Genomic DNA, 15,457 nt, shown 5'->3' on the forward strand with positions numbered 1-15,457 from the left:
ATCCTCGCTGATAGTCTTTTCTACCTATGCCCCCTCTGCCCACCTCTCAGGCTTCAGCCAGTGCACACCACACTTGAACATGTTGGTATTGGGAACGTCCTTCACTTCTCAGCCCAGTGAACTCGTACACATCCTTCAAGGGCCGACCCAGTTGTCCTCTCTTTTATCATACTTTCCTCAGCAAACCCTTGCAGAGTTAATGGCATCTTCCTCTCTGCTGTCACAGCCCTCTGTGGCAATGTGGTGGAGTGTGGTATGAGGTGGAGGTTATGTGCTTGGGCAACACCAGGGACAGAACTAGAAATGTCTACCTTGCTCTGGAGAATCCCTTAGGAAAGTTCTCTCAGAGATGTTGAAAAGTGGAAAGAAGCAAGGAGTCTAAGAGTGTGGATAGAACGCCTATTTGTTTAAAAAAGGGGGGAAAGCAGGGGGTGTTCAAAACTTTTGGTGTTTGCATCAGACAAACAATAGTTCTCATGTTGGGGGAGGGAGGGGATAGGGTGAATGGGGGGTTGACGAGATTTGAGTGACATGCATTTGTATGTTGTTTGAGCTTTTAACTCTGTGAATGCATTTCCTAGTTTTTGAAAGAGGAAGGAAGGAAGAGAGGGTGGGAGGGAGGAAGGAGGAATCCATCCGTTTAGAACCTTGTTTATTGAAGCCGTGCACTGGCTCCAGTGTTTTTCCCTCCAGCGTGAGATGATCCACATGAAGTGGTAGGCTTACATTGCAGGCCTGCCATGTATGAAAAACATGTATCTTTAACAGTTAAATCACACCCAGTGTGGCTAGATGCCCACAGGGTGAGCTCATCTCAGTATCTGGAACCGACTGAGGGAACAGAGGGCCCCCGGCTCCCACTCCCCCTCCCAGGCATTTGTGCACTGGGGGCAACAGTGAGCTCAGTTGCCGTTTTACTTTTTTGCTGCTGAGCAGATACACTTAAGTCCGAGTGGGTTATGTGTGTCCACAATGTGCCCTGCTGTGCAGTGTGGTGGTTTTGCATTGGGGGAGCCCAGCCCAGCTGCAGAGAGGCAGTCAGGGAAGCTTCCTGGGGGAGGTGATGCCCAAGCAGAGCTGTGAAGGGTAAGTAGCAGTGAGCCATGGAGGTGGGCAAGATGTTTTCCAAGCTCCTTCCAGCACTGGCATGCTTAAAAAAAAAAAAGAAAAAACACACCAAAAACTGATTGCCATCAAGTTGATTTCAACTCATAGCAACCCCATAGGACAGAGTAGAACTGTCCCGTAGGGCTTCCAAGGTTGTAATCCTTATGGAAGCAGACTGCTGCATCTTTCTCCCTCAGAGGGGCTGGCGGGTTCAAACTGTCAATCTTTTGGTTAGCAGCCAAGTGTTTAACCACTGCACCACCAGGGCTCCCTGGGAGGTGCTTACTGCTGGCATATGCACTCAGATGGGCAAACAGAAACTCAGAGATGTTAAGTGGCTTGCCCAAGGCCACACAGTCAGGACAGGGCGGAGCTGAGATTTGAACCCAGGCTGTCTGATAAAAAAACCTTTCACAAACTCTGGAAGTCTGTCCCTACCCACCTCAGCAGGGGCCCCTCCCCTCGGAATCCCCCAGGCATTCATGGGGAAGGTTCAGAGGGCCGACGAGGGGGGCTATCACAGTGACAACCACATCCTGTGACGGTTACCCTGGGGAGTGCCTGCTTTCTCTCCACCTCTGGGACAGGTGAAGGGAAAACAGGCCCTGCCCAGCCCCACAGGGCAGGCATCCACAGCTCAGCCTCCCCAGCCCTGACGCCCACCTTCAACCTATAGGCACAGCGGGCATTGACCATGGCAGCTGGTCTACAGTCACCACCTCTGAGTGGACAGAGGCTGGAGGACGTGCCCACATTCCTCTGCAGGACTCCCATCCACAGCCTCACCTCGAACTCCTCCTGGGCTGAGGAGCTCACTACCTCTGGAGGTAGCTACAGCAGGCTTTGGAGTTCTCCCTAACCTTCCTACCTCCATGGATAGGGCTGCCCTGCCATTGCTTCCACCCAGCACACAAACACACACACACACACCCAAACCCACACACACACACGCCCCTGTTGTGTTGGTGCTCCTCCCTGACTGTTCCTATGGAAGATGACTTTCTACAGGGCTTGCCTCTGACCTTCTGCCCATAACTTTCTCTGGACCCAGGAACGTGCTCAGCACACACACAGTTTGAAAGTGCTGGGGTGGTGGTTACTGTCCCTCAGCCAATGGCAGGCAGGGGTTGTGCAGGACAACCTGAGGTGTGTTCTGGACACTCTCCCAGGTCCCCAGCAGGGTTGACCCCAGCTGCCCACAATAGTAACCTGTTCATTAGCTACCTGTACACATTCTTCCTCCCTTCCATCTTTCTTCCTCCCTTCCTCACTGATGCTCCTTGGGGTCACCTCCCAAATAAACAACTTTCTCTCAAATCCTTGTCTGATCTGCGGCTGAGAGAATCCAGTAGTGCCACAGACAGACAGACACACACACATGCACACACGCACACACATGCAGCCTGGGTTCCGTGAGATTTCAAGGATCCTGAGGGTAACTATGAGTCGGAATGGACTGGACTGCAACAGGTTTGGTTTTGAGAGCTAAACCTGCTATAATCTCTCTCACCCTCTCCCTAGCTACTAATGGACTTAGTAGCTACTAATGGATACAAAGTAAAGCATGTGCCTTAGGGGAACTGATTGCCCTCTGAAGAAAGCCAGACCTCTGCTAAGCTGTCTTAGTGGGGCAAAGGGGGAAGGCTCCTGACACCAGTAAATCTAGAGCGGCTATCAGGAGAATCGTTACCCACCCTAAACAGGGGCAATGAATGGTGTCCATTGCCCACAGGGGGTTTTCTACTTTTACTATCCCTTTTATTACCCCTTTCCCCTACTCAATTCCTGTACATGCTGTTTGGCACGTAGACATGGCTGTCTTGTTGGTACACTAACCCACGGAGAGAGAGGCTTCGGAGTTCTCCTACGCCGCAAAGTGGGGCGTGCATGGATGCCATAAAACAACACACCTGGGAGGGGAGCCTAACCCGGGGGAACCCTGGCTGATGAGGATGTTTGCTGTTCTCCTCATTCCTGTCGTGTTTGTTCTGTGGGCAATAAACGCCTGTTGACCACACCATTAGAAAAGTGTGTGGTCTGTGTTCTGCTCCAAATGGTCTTCACTACAAGCCTGTGAATACAGTACAGTGCAAAGGACTGGTCTCTCCACACTCCAGTTTCTTTCAGCAATTCCCTTTAATCTCAGGATACTCAGAACAGGACAACAGAACTTGGCCTCAAGCCCTCGGGCCTGGATATGTTTGCAGCTCTGGGTACGACACTGCACATTCACGGTGTCCGTCGGGAGCCTCCCATCCAGCCAAGGGGATGATGGGAACTCAGGGCTCAGTACCGACATCTCTGTGCTCTGGCCCCCACAGGGCCTGGGACCCCACCTCTGGGCTCTGTAGGGCACTGGGCCATCCTTGTAAACCACAGAAAGCTCAGAATAAGGATCAGCCATCCAGGGACAGTCAGAAAAGTGCTGTTCCCAGGTAAGCTCCAAGGGTCTCTAGAGGCAGGGCCAGCCTCAGGCTCCAGCCCCCTGGGGGGAGGCACACAGTTGCCCTGCTGGCTATCACCGGGGCACATCCAGGGAAGGTGGTACTGCCAGGCAAGCCAGGTGCAGTAGCCAACCTCGAGGGCCTGGGTCAGCCCTGCCCGTCAGTGTCAACCTGTCTGGTGACAACACTGGGTTTCCTTAGGCAGCAAAGGGCCAGGGACCTGTTTCTGCCCCCTCTACCTCTGGGCCCTGAGCTGTCTGGGACTCACAGATCAAAGAACCTGACACCAAGGTTGGGAGGGAGCCTCAGGAGCCATCCTGTCCAACTCTCCACGCAGCCTGCAGGCAGGGGGCACAGTCTGCTTCTTCACCTCTTAGACAGACAGCTCACTACCTCTTGGAGGCAGCAGCGGTCTTCTCGGGGCTGCTCTTTGGAGCCAGGGGAGGGCTGTCCCAGCAGGCTCTCTTTGATGCAGAGAGGTCATGTTCGATAGAGACTGAGGGGTCCAGCACATGGAGCTTCCTTTCTTCTGTCCAGGAGAGACCCCTTGACCCAGATGGAGCCTCCGGGGGTGGTGTGGGAGAAAGGTGTGAGGCAGAGGTAGTGGGTAGATCAGGAGGCCTGAGGAGCCACCCCGGGAGCCCTGGCTGGGCTCGGTCTAGGCTGCTCCAATGTCATCGTAGTCGTCGTCGTCAGTAGAGTCAGGCTCGGGGCTGGGGATTGCTGGAGGACCAGGAGGCTCAGGTCAGCCACAGGCTCAGCCATTGCCTCTGCTGCCCACAGAACAGAGCTGAGCAGGGCTGAGTCCACATATCCCTTCCCCCACGGTCCTGTCTGAAACCATCTTATCATCCCCTACACTGCCATCTCCTTCTCTAGAAGGTCAGCCGTGAGGGCCGAGACCTCATCTGTCCAGTTCATGGCTGTAGCCCCATACTGGCACAGGGTACATGATGAACGATTGACTGCTGGGAGCCCCTCTTCTACAGCACTCTCCCCCAAGGGGGCATCGGATGATTCTGCTTGAATGCCTCCACCAACAGGGAGCTCGCTTCCTCTCAAGGCAGCCAGTTCCATCTCTTTGAATCTTTCTTCATTCCATCCACACCCATTTTCCCACCTCCTAACATTCTCTTTTTGTTATTTAAAAAAGAAAAGTCCCTTTCCCTGTCTTTCCCTTCCCATCCCTTGTGATGATATATCCAACTTATCCAGAGCTCTCCGAGCCATCCACTCCCCAGCCCTCTCTGTCTCCCTCCCAAGACCCCCACCCCCAGCCTCTGGCACCTGGATACTCAGACTGCTCCATCGAAGGGGGCTGGGGTGGCGGCTGGAAGTTCTGGTACCACTCCCCGGATGAGGTGCTGGAGCTGTCGTCAGCTGCGGGCCCTGCTGGCAACCCTGGAGCATCACCCTCTGCCAGGAGACAGCCACTCACCAACTGCCAACACTGGGAGCCCCTCCCAGCTCAGAGAACCCAAGCCCTTGCTTGGCAAATGAGGAAACGAAGGCCCAGAGGAGGGAGAAGACTAGTCCAGGGGAGTGGCTGCAAATCTGGGACTAGAATCCAGAGCTCTGCCTGCTCAGGGAACTCCTGGGGCACCCAGGTTGGTGCTCCCTCCAGGCAGGTTGACTACAGGGTGAGAGACCAGGAGACACACAGGAACTTCCTGGGCCCAGCTTACCTGAAAGAATTGGCTGGGAGCCAGCCAGCTCCAAGTTAGGGGGCTGCTGCCAGAGGAGGTTCCTCTCCGAAGAAAAGACTTGGGGGTTCCATGGAGGAGGCAGCTTGCTGCTGGGGCTGTTGCAGTAATCCTCCCCGGAAGATGTGCTGGAGCTACTGCCGTGCCCTGGGTGGTGCTGAGGTCCCAGGGAGGGGGGATCTGCAACACAACGTCCAGAGTTGGCAGGTGGGACTTGGAGGCATGGACCTCTTCAAGTCCTGGGCCAAGAGTAGGAGAATGGTGAGGATAGAAGAAGCAATGCCACAAGAGGGCTTTAAGTTAGACTTGAGAAAGTACTTACCACCAATAAAAGAAAACCAAACCCAGCTGTCAAGTTGATTTCAACTCATAGTGGCCCTACAGGACAGAGTAGAAGTGCCCCATAGGGTTTTCAAGGAGCAGCTGGTGGATTCAAACTGCCGACCAAAATAATAATTGAGCTCTTAACCTCTACACCACCAGGGCTCCAAGTGCAGAAGGACCTGTTGCAAAAGGCTGCTACCAGTGCTTCTCACAGCGAGCTGAGCTACTAAGTGTGGAGGCAGGGCTGGCAACCTAATCACCCCCCTTGCCCCTTCCCAGCCTGACTCACCTTCTTCCAAGGGGGGCATCTGGAACCGGCTCCGCTGGACCTCCTCATCAGTGACCCGGTGCCGCTGGGAATCTGCAAACAGAGGGGGCGATGGCGAAGGGCGAAGCCTCAACTTCCTCATCCTGGGAGTCTGAAGGGGAGGGCTGGGGGTCCTTGGGGCCTGGGAGGGTGTGCCTGAGTCTGAACAGGGCTGAGAGGACAGTCCCCCAGGAATACAGAGTGGCTTCCATCGGAGGGAAGGATCAGAGGGATGGTTGCCACCAGATCCCAGGCTCGCATCTCAGTCCAGGCAGACCCCTAACCTCATATTGGGGCAGACCCATCTCTACTTGAAACCAGCACAGGGCAGGCTGCTGGTGGCCAGAGACCATGTGCCTGGCAGCCCACCCGTCAAGGGCCCCTCCTGGTACTTGGGAACATATCAAGAGTCCTGGGTTCTCCTGAGTGCCCTGGCAGCTCTGGGCAAGATGAGGGCAGAAGTTTGCCCTTCGAGGAGCTTCCAGGAGAAGAAGACAGATGGGCTGGGGTCTTTGCATCACAGGCCCTGCAACACCCCAAGTTTCAGTCAGAGAAACTGAGATTCAGAGAGTCTTAAACATTTGAGTCTCTGTGATCCTAGAGTCAGCCCTGTCAACCCTCGGTGCCACTGGTTTTCAGTCTCCGTGGCACAAAATTGTGGAATCTCAGGGTCTTTTGAACTGTACACACTCAGGCTCAGAATCCTGAGAACACCTCATTCTGGTGGCTGCCAAATGCTGCTCCCTGGACCGGCAGAGGTGGGATCATCTGCATCCCACCCCTTGAGGCCCTGGTTTACTGGCTGCTCCCCAATATCCAGCCTCCCCTCCTTCTGTAGTAGGAGACCCTGTGGCCTTTAACCGGACCACAGCTGTCGTGCAGCTAGTGTGTTTATGGTCCTGCCAATAGTATGTGAGTGGACATGATGTGGGCATCTCAGGGCTCCTGCCTTAGGGGGCAAGGCATGCCCCCCACCCCCGCCCCTCCCACTGGGTGGGATGGGGACATGGTGGTGAGCCTTTCTGGAGCGTGAGGATGAGGGCAACATCTTAGGGATTGCAGAGCAGCAAGAAAGAAGGAGCCTGGGCCCCTGTCAGCTTCTCAGGTCATTGGAGGTCTCTGTCACACAGCCAAACTCATCCTAAGTTATATAGGAGGTGCAGACTGGGGCTCAGGAATCGGAATTTTTGGCACACTCCCGAGTGATTCACAAGAAGACTGGGAGTCTCTGGTCTGGTCCAACCTCCCAGCATTGTTGGGCTCAGCCTTAAGCACTATCCTTCCTCTTCCTGCCTCCCAGCAGCAGCGAGAGGAGCTGGAAAAGCCAGGTAACAGGTGAGAGCTGGGGTAACAGTGGAGAGGGTGAGGGGAGGGCAAAGATGGGGTTGGGCAGGGCAGGAGGGGGCACTGAAGGCATACGAACGAGCAAGAAACCACCAGAACTGTGTCCTTCCCCTGGGTGCATACAGATGCAGCCACTCAGGTGAATACTGAGGGGCTGGGTGTGGTCTTAAGACTCTGCATGGCCAGAGACAAACATGGGAGAGAAGGTCAGAGTGGAAAGGTGGAGGGGACATTGAGCCAATGGAGCCGCCTCTCAGAACACTCGGGCCAGGGTCACAAAGCACTTTGAAACTTCAGTGCAGGACCATTTACAGTCAATCCAATGGAAAACAAGTGGGCTCCACCCATGTCACGGAGGAGTCACCAGGCAGAACCCACTGAAGGTTCCCTGGCCCTGGGACAGGTGGTGGGCCTTTGGGAGCTGGCCCAGGCACTCACTGTAGAAGGTGGTCAGGGCCACAGGAGGCTGGGCACTGAAGTCATAGTGCTCGTAGTCCGAGTCGGAGCCGGAGTCAGAGTCCTCGGGGGGCGGGGCCCGGACCTGGATGGGCAGCTTGGGAACTGGGGAGAGAGCAGAGTCGGGGCATGGCAAAATGGTAGGCAGAAAGGACAAGGAGGGGTAACACAAAGCACGGATGGCAGGAAGGAGGCAGAAAGGCAGGGAGAGCACCATCTAGCCTGGATTTCCCGAGCCCCTCACCCCACCCCACCTCAAATATGGGGAATCCACTATACAGTTATCTGTTTAACAAACACATAGCACTCACTACATGCTAGGCACTATTCGAGAATTTACAAATATCATCTCGTTCCATCCTCATAATCACTCTGTGGTGCAGGTACACTATTACTCCCATTGTACAGGTGAGGAAATTGAGGCACAGAGAGGTTAACCATTTTGCCCAGAGAAGCAGGCAGTCTGGCTCTTAACCTCTATACTGTGTGCTCCAGGAAGCAAGTGCCTTGTGCCTAGTGCTGTGTTTATACTCTTTTCCCAAATGTATGGATACTGCGTGCAGAGTTTTTATATTTGCCTGAGTTTTGTCTTGGGTTTCATGCCACTGAACCTTCTGAATAAAATTGACTTAATAGATGTATAATGCATTGTGATTAAACTTGACTGGCTATGCAAGAACTTCAAGAGATATAAATTTAGATACCTATTAATTTTTTTTCATTTAGAAAACATGAAATAGAATTATTTTCCAGGCAAATCTTTAATGGGGCCCTGCCGGCAAGGCTGGTTGAATGGTCCGTTGAAAACCAATAAGTCAGTTAGCATAGGGAGTACTCTTCTCTGAGAACCAAGATGAAAAATGCCCTTGGCCTAACATCGGTTGAGAACTGGAAAGCCTTGAGTCCAGGATGACTGAACTGGAAGGGTTATCAAGGCCTACAGAAGGGGCTGGGCCTGCTCATGGTCCCACAGCTCTTAGCGGGCCGGCCCAGGTCTCATCTCCAGCTGGGACACCGTTCTGATTCGAGCAGCACTGACCCTCCAGAAAGTATACCTTCCTGTCTTCCCCAGTCCTCCCCACCTCCAGGCTGGGTGACATCCTACCTTCCTCTTTGGGGATGGCGATGGAGACCTCTTGGTAGCTATTGATCCCTGCTGGGGTAGTGGTGGGGAGGTGCTGGTGGTTCACTGTAACAGGGAAGGCTGAGGGCGGGGAGGTAGGGGGTCTACAAGTCATTACAAGTCCTTTTATGCCTTCTCCCGGTCTACCTGGTTCTGTTCTCACTGAAACCCCTCCCTCCTCACCCCACCCTCCGCACTGTTCCTCTCTGATGGATCCACCTCTGCGGGGCATGCTGGGAGAATCCTTCCCAACAGGAGATACTCCCTGGGGCCAGTGCTGGGTAGGCTCATTGCTGTCCCAGGAACCCTCGTAGTCCTCTGGGACAGCCACATCACAGGCCTCCTTCTTCCTGTCCCTGGGCCTGCCCCTGGTTCCCAGGACTCTGCACCTACCGTATTTTCCTTTAACTTTCAAGAGGAGGAAGACTATGAAAATGAATGAGCCGAGGAGGAGGGCTCCCAGAATGATGCAGGGGATAAGCAGTTTCAGCTCCTGAGATTCCTTGTCCTCTGTTATCACTGTCACAGAAGATTCTGGAAGGTAGAACCCCAATTCAGGGAGAAAGCAGAATGGTCACAGACTTTTCACCCTTCTCCTGGCTGTTCCATCCCCTCTGCAGTGGACTCATTTCCTCTTTTCACCCATCTTCCTCTTCCCTTCCTTTTGTCAATCTTTGCCATCTACTTTCAGGAGCCTAGTATATAGTTGGTGCTCAATAAATGCATATTGAATGAACAAGTCATTGACTGAATTTATTGCCTGAAACATTCCCCTGGCCACCAGCCCACAGGGATGGCTCTCCTCTCCTGCCCTCCAGTACCATCATTTTATGTACCATGGCGTCTGTGTTCAACAGGCAATTGCTGAGAGCCCACTGTGTGCCTGGCACTAGGCTCAGACTAGGGATAAAAATATGACAACATACTCACAGGCCTTTTGGGGCTGTATCTAATTGCAGGGGAGGGTGCCGACAAGCAGACCCAATCTAATATGGGGAGATGCCTGCTGTGATGGAGGTATAGAGAGGGACCTCAGAGGCAGGAGACACAGCGAGGGCCACTAGTTCCCTATGGAGCAGGATCAAGGCTGGCTTTCCAGAGAAGGCCACACTCAACAGGGAAGAGACCATCAGGAGAGCCAGATCCCATCTCTGTGCCTTGGACTGATCCTTCCCTGCTCTGCTGTCTTCCTGCCTTCCCCTCCCCACCTTGGCCCCAAACCAAAAAACCCATTGCCAGTGGAGTCGATTCAGATTCATAACGACCCTACAGGACAGAGTAGAACTGCCGCATAGGGGTTCCAAGGAGCAGCTGGTGGATTCGAACTGCTGACCTTTTGGTTGGCAGCCATGATCTTAACCACTGTGCCACCAGGGCTTCCTCTCAGCCTCAATTCTGTTTAAAAGGATCGGAAGCACAAGAACAGAAGGAGGCTGTCTCCTGCTTAGTTTGAAGGGTAGTGACAGTGTTGTGGGGAGTCGGGGGATGAGATCATCCTGGCCCCCAGGCTGGGGGGAGGAATGGGGTGAGGGGGTGGGAGCAGTGCCTGCTTGCCCCGGAGACTACCTTCTCCCTGACCTCGCTTTCCTCCCTCCCCTTTCCGTCCACAAAGGGCTGGTTGAGCACGTGGATTTAGCTGCAGAAAGTAGGTGTCGGCTGGGCTTTAGGGGCCCAGAGGGCTGGGCTGAGGGAAGGATTGATGGGCTGGGGCTGGGACTCCCTAGGTCCCTGGAGTAGGGTCTCTTTTTGCTCCTATGAAGCCTCAGGGCTCCCTGCCCTGACCTCAGGGAGTGTATGAGGGGGTGCGGGTGGGTACGCTTGTGTGGGGGTGGTGTCAGGCAGGGGGCCGGCAGGAGCTCACCCACAGCCTGCTCTGGCTCCCAGCATTCCATCCCCTCTCCACGCCCTCACCCTGTGCCAGGGCCTCTGCCAGGACTTGGTGTCCCCACTCTCTCCTCGGGCCCCCGCCAACCCTCCTCTGAAGGGTGTCTGAGAGAAGGTGGAGACAACCAGAAGGCAGGGGAAGGGCATACAGCTCCATGAATCTGGGGTGCTGAAGGATTATTCCCAGGCCTTCCAAGGTGACCTCAGGAACTGGGGGAGGGACCAGGGGCCCTGTGCCTGGGCTAAATCACAAGAATAACTGACCCTCAGATAGTGCTCATTGCATATTAGGCACTGGTCTAAGCCCTTTATAAAAATTAACTCATTCTCCATGCTTAGGAGACACTAAGCTTCTGTTAATCCCTGCTGTCCTCGAGTGATTCTGACTCACAGCCGCCCTGCAAGACAGAGCAGAACTGCCCCATAGGGTTTCCAAGGTTATAAATCTTGATGGAAGCAGGCTGCCACATCTTTCTCCCTCAGAGCGGCTGGTGGGTTCAAACAACAGACCTTTTGGTTAGTAGTTGAGTGATTTAACCACTGTGCCACCAGGGCTCCTTAAGCTTCTGTTAAGGGTGATAGTATAATTTAGGGACGGATAAGGGTGATGATTGGGCACCATGAAAATATAATGAATGTCAATGAGCTGTAGGCATAAAGATTTTTGAAATGTCAAATGCTTTGTTACATGTAGGGTCAGCAGTTCAAATCCACCAGGCGCTCCTTGGAAACTCTATGGGGCAATTCTACTCTGTCCTGTAGGGTCGCTATGAGTTGGAATTGACTGCATGGCACTGGGTTTTTACTGGGTTGTTACACTTACATTTCCCACAATTAAAAAAATAACTAACTCATGGAAGCTTCACAATTACCCTAGGAGAGTAGTACAGGGTTCTCATCCCCATTTTAGGGACTGAGGTTCGGCGAGGTTAAGAAACACCCAACATTGCACAGCTATCAAGTGGCAGAGCTGGGATTTGAACCCAGTGAGTCTTCTCGATACCGGCCCCACTGCACACAGCTGGAGGATGGATGGGCCAACATGATGTGGAGCTCAGAGCCTGGGATGGGGCTCCAGCCTGCCACTGCCGGTGCTACCTCACCCTCCAGCAAGCCTCCTCCTCTGTGTGAGGTTTATTGTGAATTTATTGTGAATAGAAGGGTTACTGTGATGCCTTCCCCTGGGGCTGCTGGGAGGATTAAAGGATTGGGGAGCAACGGCTATAGAGCCTGGCCCAGTGCCTGGACCATTCTAATCACACTCGCTGTTGCCCACAGGCTCCCACCACCTGCTGGACCAGGATCACCCCCAGCTGGAGGTGGTATCAGACCTACCGGTCAGAACAGCTTCGGTTCTATCCTCCTGCCCTACGGGAGCTCACGAGAACTTGGGGAAGTGGGTTCCAGGCCACAAGAGATTGGGATTCCGTGAGCTGTGGGGCTGATGTGGGGGTGGGGAAGAGCGCCAGCACCCCTCAAGGCAAGTCCACTGGCTGGAGGCGAGTGTTGGGGGACAAACCAGCAGGCCCCTCCTGGGCACACACACACATCCTGAGAGGCTCTGCAGCGAGTGACACTCACCTACAGTGACCGGCCGAAGGCTAGTAGGAGCTTCAGGAGAGGATCGATTGTGCGAACCTGTCAGAAAGCACTGCTCGTTAACACAACACATATTTATAAGCAACTACTGTGTGCCAGGCCTAGAAAGTGAACAAGACAGACAGGTGTCCTGGAACTGGGGGGTAAGTACCCATCTGGGGCACATGGCTAAAGAAATGCCTGCTGCCCGCCCCCACAGTTCAATACTGGGAAGGTTCTTTGGTTAAACTAAAGGGGCTAATGGGGTCCCTGGATGGTGCAAACAGTTAACACTTGGCTGTTAACCAACAGTTTGGCAGTTCAAGTCCACCCAGAGGCACTTCAGAAGAAAGGCCTGGCAATCTACTTCTGAAAAACCAGCCAATGAAAGCCCTATGGAGCACAGTTCTACTCTAACACACGTGGGTTCTCCATGAGTTGGAAGGGACTCCAACTGGTTTGTATAATTTGCTACACAGCACACATTCCTTTTCCATTCAGCCTGCTGTTTGTTCTTCACACTAGTCTCAGGAGGTTATCACCATTATCATAATCAGCACTCCCATCTGACAGGTAAGGGAGGGAGCTTACAGAGTCCCATGGCGTGTAATATCTGATTTCCCAGCAGCCCTGTGAAGGGTTTGGTATCAGCATCCTCCCATTCAGGAGACTGAAGCCCGGGGAGGTTGAGGGGCTGTCCACAGCCCCCCACCTAATAAGTGGCACAGCTGGAATTCATAACAGGTGTCTAAACTCCATAGGGCTGCTAACTCTGTGTTTCTTCAGGTCTAACTCTCAATTTTTCACCTTTTAGCCTTCTGAAATCAGGATGAGTGTTGTAATTGATGGCGTGTCAAGAGTTTGTTCTGGCAGCTTTTTTGTTGTTGTTGTTCTTTGCTCATGGTCCATAAAATACTGGTGTGACTTATAACCACACCACAATACGGCAGAATGCATGTCACAGAGTGGATGTGAGGCTTAGCTGGAATGAGACGTGCTGAGTGCTTGGCATTGCCTGGTACACGGTTGGGGCTCTACAGATGGTAGCTGATATTAATAGTAATACCTTTTAGTATTATCTTTAATATTATATTTTAACTTCCTATAATCACCAGCCTGGGGATGGCAATGGTTTCATCTCCTAAGCCAATTTCGGTCAGCAGGAACCACTGCTTAATGTAACGTTGTTGCCACCATCGTGTCAGCCCTGTCTCACGGCGACCCCATGCACAACAGAGCAAAATGTTGCCTGGTCCTGCACCAACCCCGTGATCAACTGTGGACCGGACTGTTGTAATCAATAAGGTTTTCATTAGCTGATTTTTGGAAGTGGTTCACCAGACCCTCCTTCCTAGTCCATCTTAGTCTGGAGGCTCCACTGGAGCCTGTTCAGCGTTACAGCAACACGTAATCCTCTACCGACAGACGGATGGTGGCTGTACGTGAGGTCCACTGGCTGGGAATTGAACCCAGATCACCCGCATGGAAGGTGAACATTCTACCACTGAACTACCACCATCCCCATTTAGCATATAATTCACGATTCTAGGGCCGAGTTAAGGATGTGTGGAAAACAGTGCCCTGATCAATTAGTCATGTCTGCCTGGGCACGGTAATGTCCATGGTGCCTCTTATGCCAGTATTTGCCCTTCCCAATCTAGTCCAAGCCCTGGTCCTTGGGCTGCAAGTTCTTAGACCATGGATCTCAGTGGAATTCCTGATCTAAGTAGGGGGTGGGGGTGGGAGAGGGCGATACCTGAGCAGATGACCCTGGCTGCCATTGACTGGCTGCAGAGATTGGAGTTGTTGAAGCGCCAGGAGCAGCTGGAGAGGGTGGACTCCTCTCCTGTGCACGAGTAGTACATCAGGCCTGACAGGGAGTGGGGCAGGCCCTTGGGCACTCTGTCCAGGGTCCCACAGCCCAAGGTCCGGCAGAGCACTTTGGCCTCCGGCGCGTACCACTCACTGTCACACACCGTGTTCCAGGCCCCACGGAAGTGGACCTCCACCTGCCCCTCGCAGGGGTCAGCGCCCCCAGTCAGACGCCAGGACTGGTGCTCTGCAGCGGGAGTTGTGGGGGAGGGAGAGCAGATCAGGATTCTTTGGGTCAAGACCAGACCCCAGCCCAGACCCATATACGCAGGCCCCCACAGCTAGGCGGCCTCTCGCTCCTGTGCATTGTTCTCCCTCTCGCATTCACATCTCCCTCTTGCCTTTCCTGTCTGCCATGACCCTGCTGCGTAAGTTCCCTGTTGTTCTTGTGGAGTGCAGTACAGCGGAATCCGATTCATAGTGACCCTATAGGACAGAATAGGACTGTCCAGTAGGGTTTGCTAGGCTGCAATTTTTACTGGAGCAGATTGCCAGGTCTTTTCTCTCACAGAGCTGCTGGTGGGTTTGAACCACCCACCTTCAGTTCACAGCCGAGTGTTTAACCACTATGCCACCAGGGCTCCTTCACCATATCCCAGGTCCTCACTACACAAAGTGTGGTCCCCGGACCCGCAGCAACAGCATCTTGTTAGATGTGTAGAATCCCAAGCCTTGCCCCAGACCTACTGACTCAGAATCTGTGTTTTAATAAGAGCCCCAGGGATTCCCGAGCACAGTGAGGACAAGCACTGGGCTGGGCAGGGCCTCATGGCCTCTCCTCTGGATGGCCCCACAGCCTCCTCACTGTCCTGGCTGCCTCCAGTAGGCTGTGCTCTGAACCACGTGACAAACCCCCTCTGAGGAAGAGTTTCACTTGGAATGTCACTTCTTCCAGGGAGTGGAATGGGACTTACCCCTCCCCTCTGAAGTGCCTACTGCCTCTACACTTGACCTGACCCCCTCTCAGACAGCGGCATAGTGAGGGTAACAGCACCCAGGGGCAACCTCTAAATTTCGCTCCCACCCCCCCCCCCAATTTCAAGATGTATGGCCATGGCTAGCTCCGAGTCAGCAGAAATGCCTTCCCCCCTTTCTTGTTCAGCTGCCTCAGTCAGGCGCCTTTCAAGTATGTAGCGCCTCTGGCGTATCATCCTGAGCCTGTCTGGAGCCCCCCTGGACTTGCGTGGGGCGCCCCCCACCCACTACGCCTCTGCTTTAGGCCATTTACCTCTTTCTGCCCTGGAAACAGAAACTTTGGTGGCTTAGTGGTTAAGTGCTACCTACGACTGCTAACCAAAAAGTCAGCCCTTTAAGT

The 15,457-nt window shown here is 53.6% G+C and overlaps 1 protein-coding gene across 6 annotated transcripts in view; it reads right to left on the reverse strand.

The window, feature by feature from the left end:
• Nucleotides 1-1,250: 1,250 nt before the first annotated feature.
• CD6 (CD6 molecule) overlaps nucleotides 1,251-15,457 on the reverse strand; it is a 48,966-nt gene continuing 34,759 nt past the window's right edge. The window contains exons 5-13 of one of the 6 annotated variants that reach the window (XM_064287992.1): nucleotides 14,027-14,329; nucleotides 12,274-12,330; nucleotides 9,202-9,342; nucleotides 8,791-8,889; nucleotides 7,668-7,790; nucleotides 5,868-5,939; nucleotides 5,237-5,434; nucleotides 4,839-4,940; nucleotides 1,266-4,274 (exon numbers count right to left, since the gene is read on the reverse strand). In XM_064287992.1, coding sequence (XP_064144062.1) covers nucleotides 4,210-4,274; nucleotides 4,839-4,940; nucleotides 5,237-5,434; nucleotides 5,868-5,939; nucleotides 7,668-7,790; nucleotides 8,791-8,889; nucleotides 9,202-9,342; nucleotides 12,274-12,330; nucleotides 14,027-14,329 — 1,160 coding nt within the window. In that variant the 3' untranslated portion in view covers nucleotides 1,266-4,209. Of the gene's footprint in view, nucleotides 4,275-4,838; nucleotides 4,968-5,236; nucleotides 5,435-5,867; nucleotides 5,940-7,667; nucleotides 7,791-8,790; nucleotides 8,890-9,201; nucleotides 9,343-12,273; nucleotides 12,331-14,026; nucleotides 14,330-15,457 lie in introns of all 6 variants that reach the window. The other 5 variants (XM_023559701.2, XM_064287996.1, XM_064287993.1 and 2 more) reach the window with 5 other exon arrangements.

This window comes from Loxodonta africana, chromosome 7 (assembly GCF_030014295.1).
Source record: "Loxodonta africana isolate mLoxAfr1 chromosome 7, mLoxAfr1.hap2, whole genome shotgun sequence".
Lineage (NCBI taxonomy): Eukaryota > Metazoa > Chordata > Mammalia > Proboscidea > Elephantidae > Loxodonta > Loxodonta africana.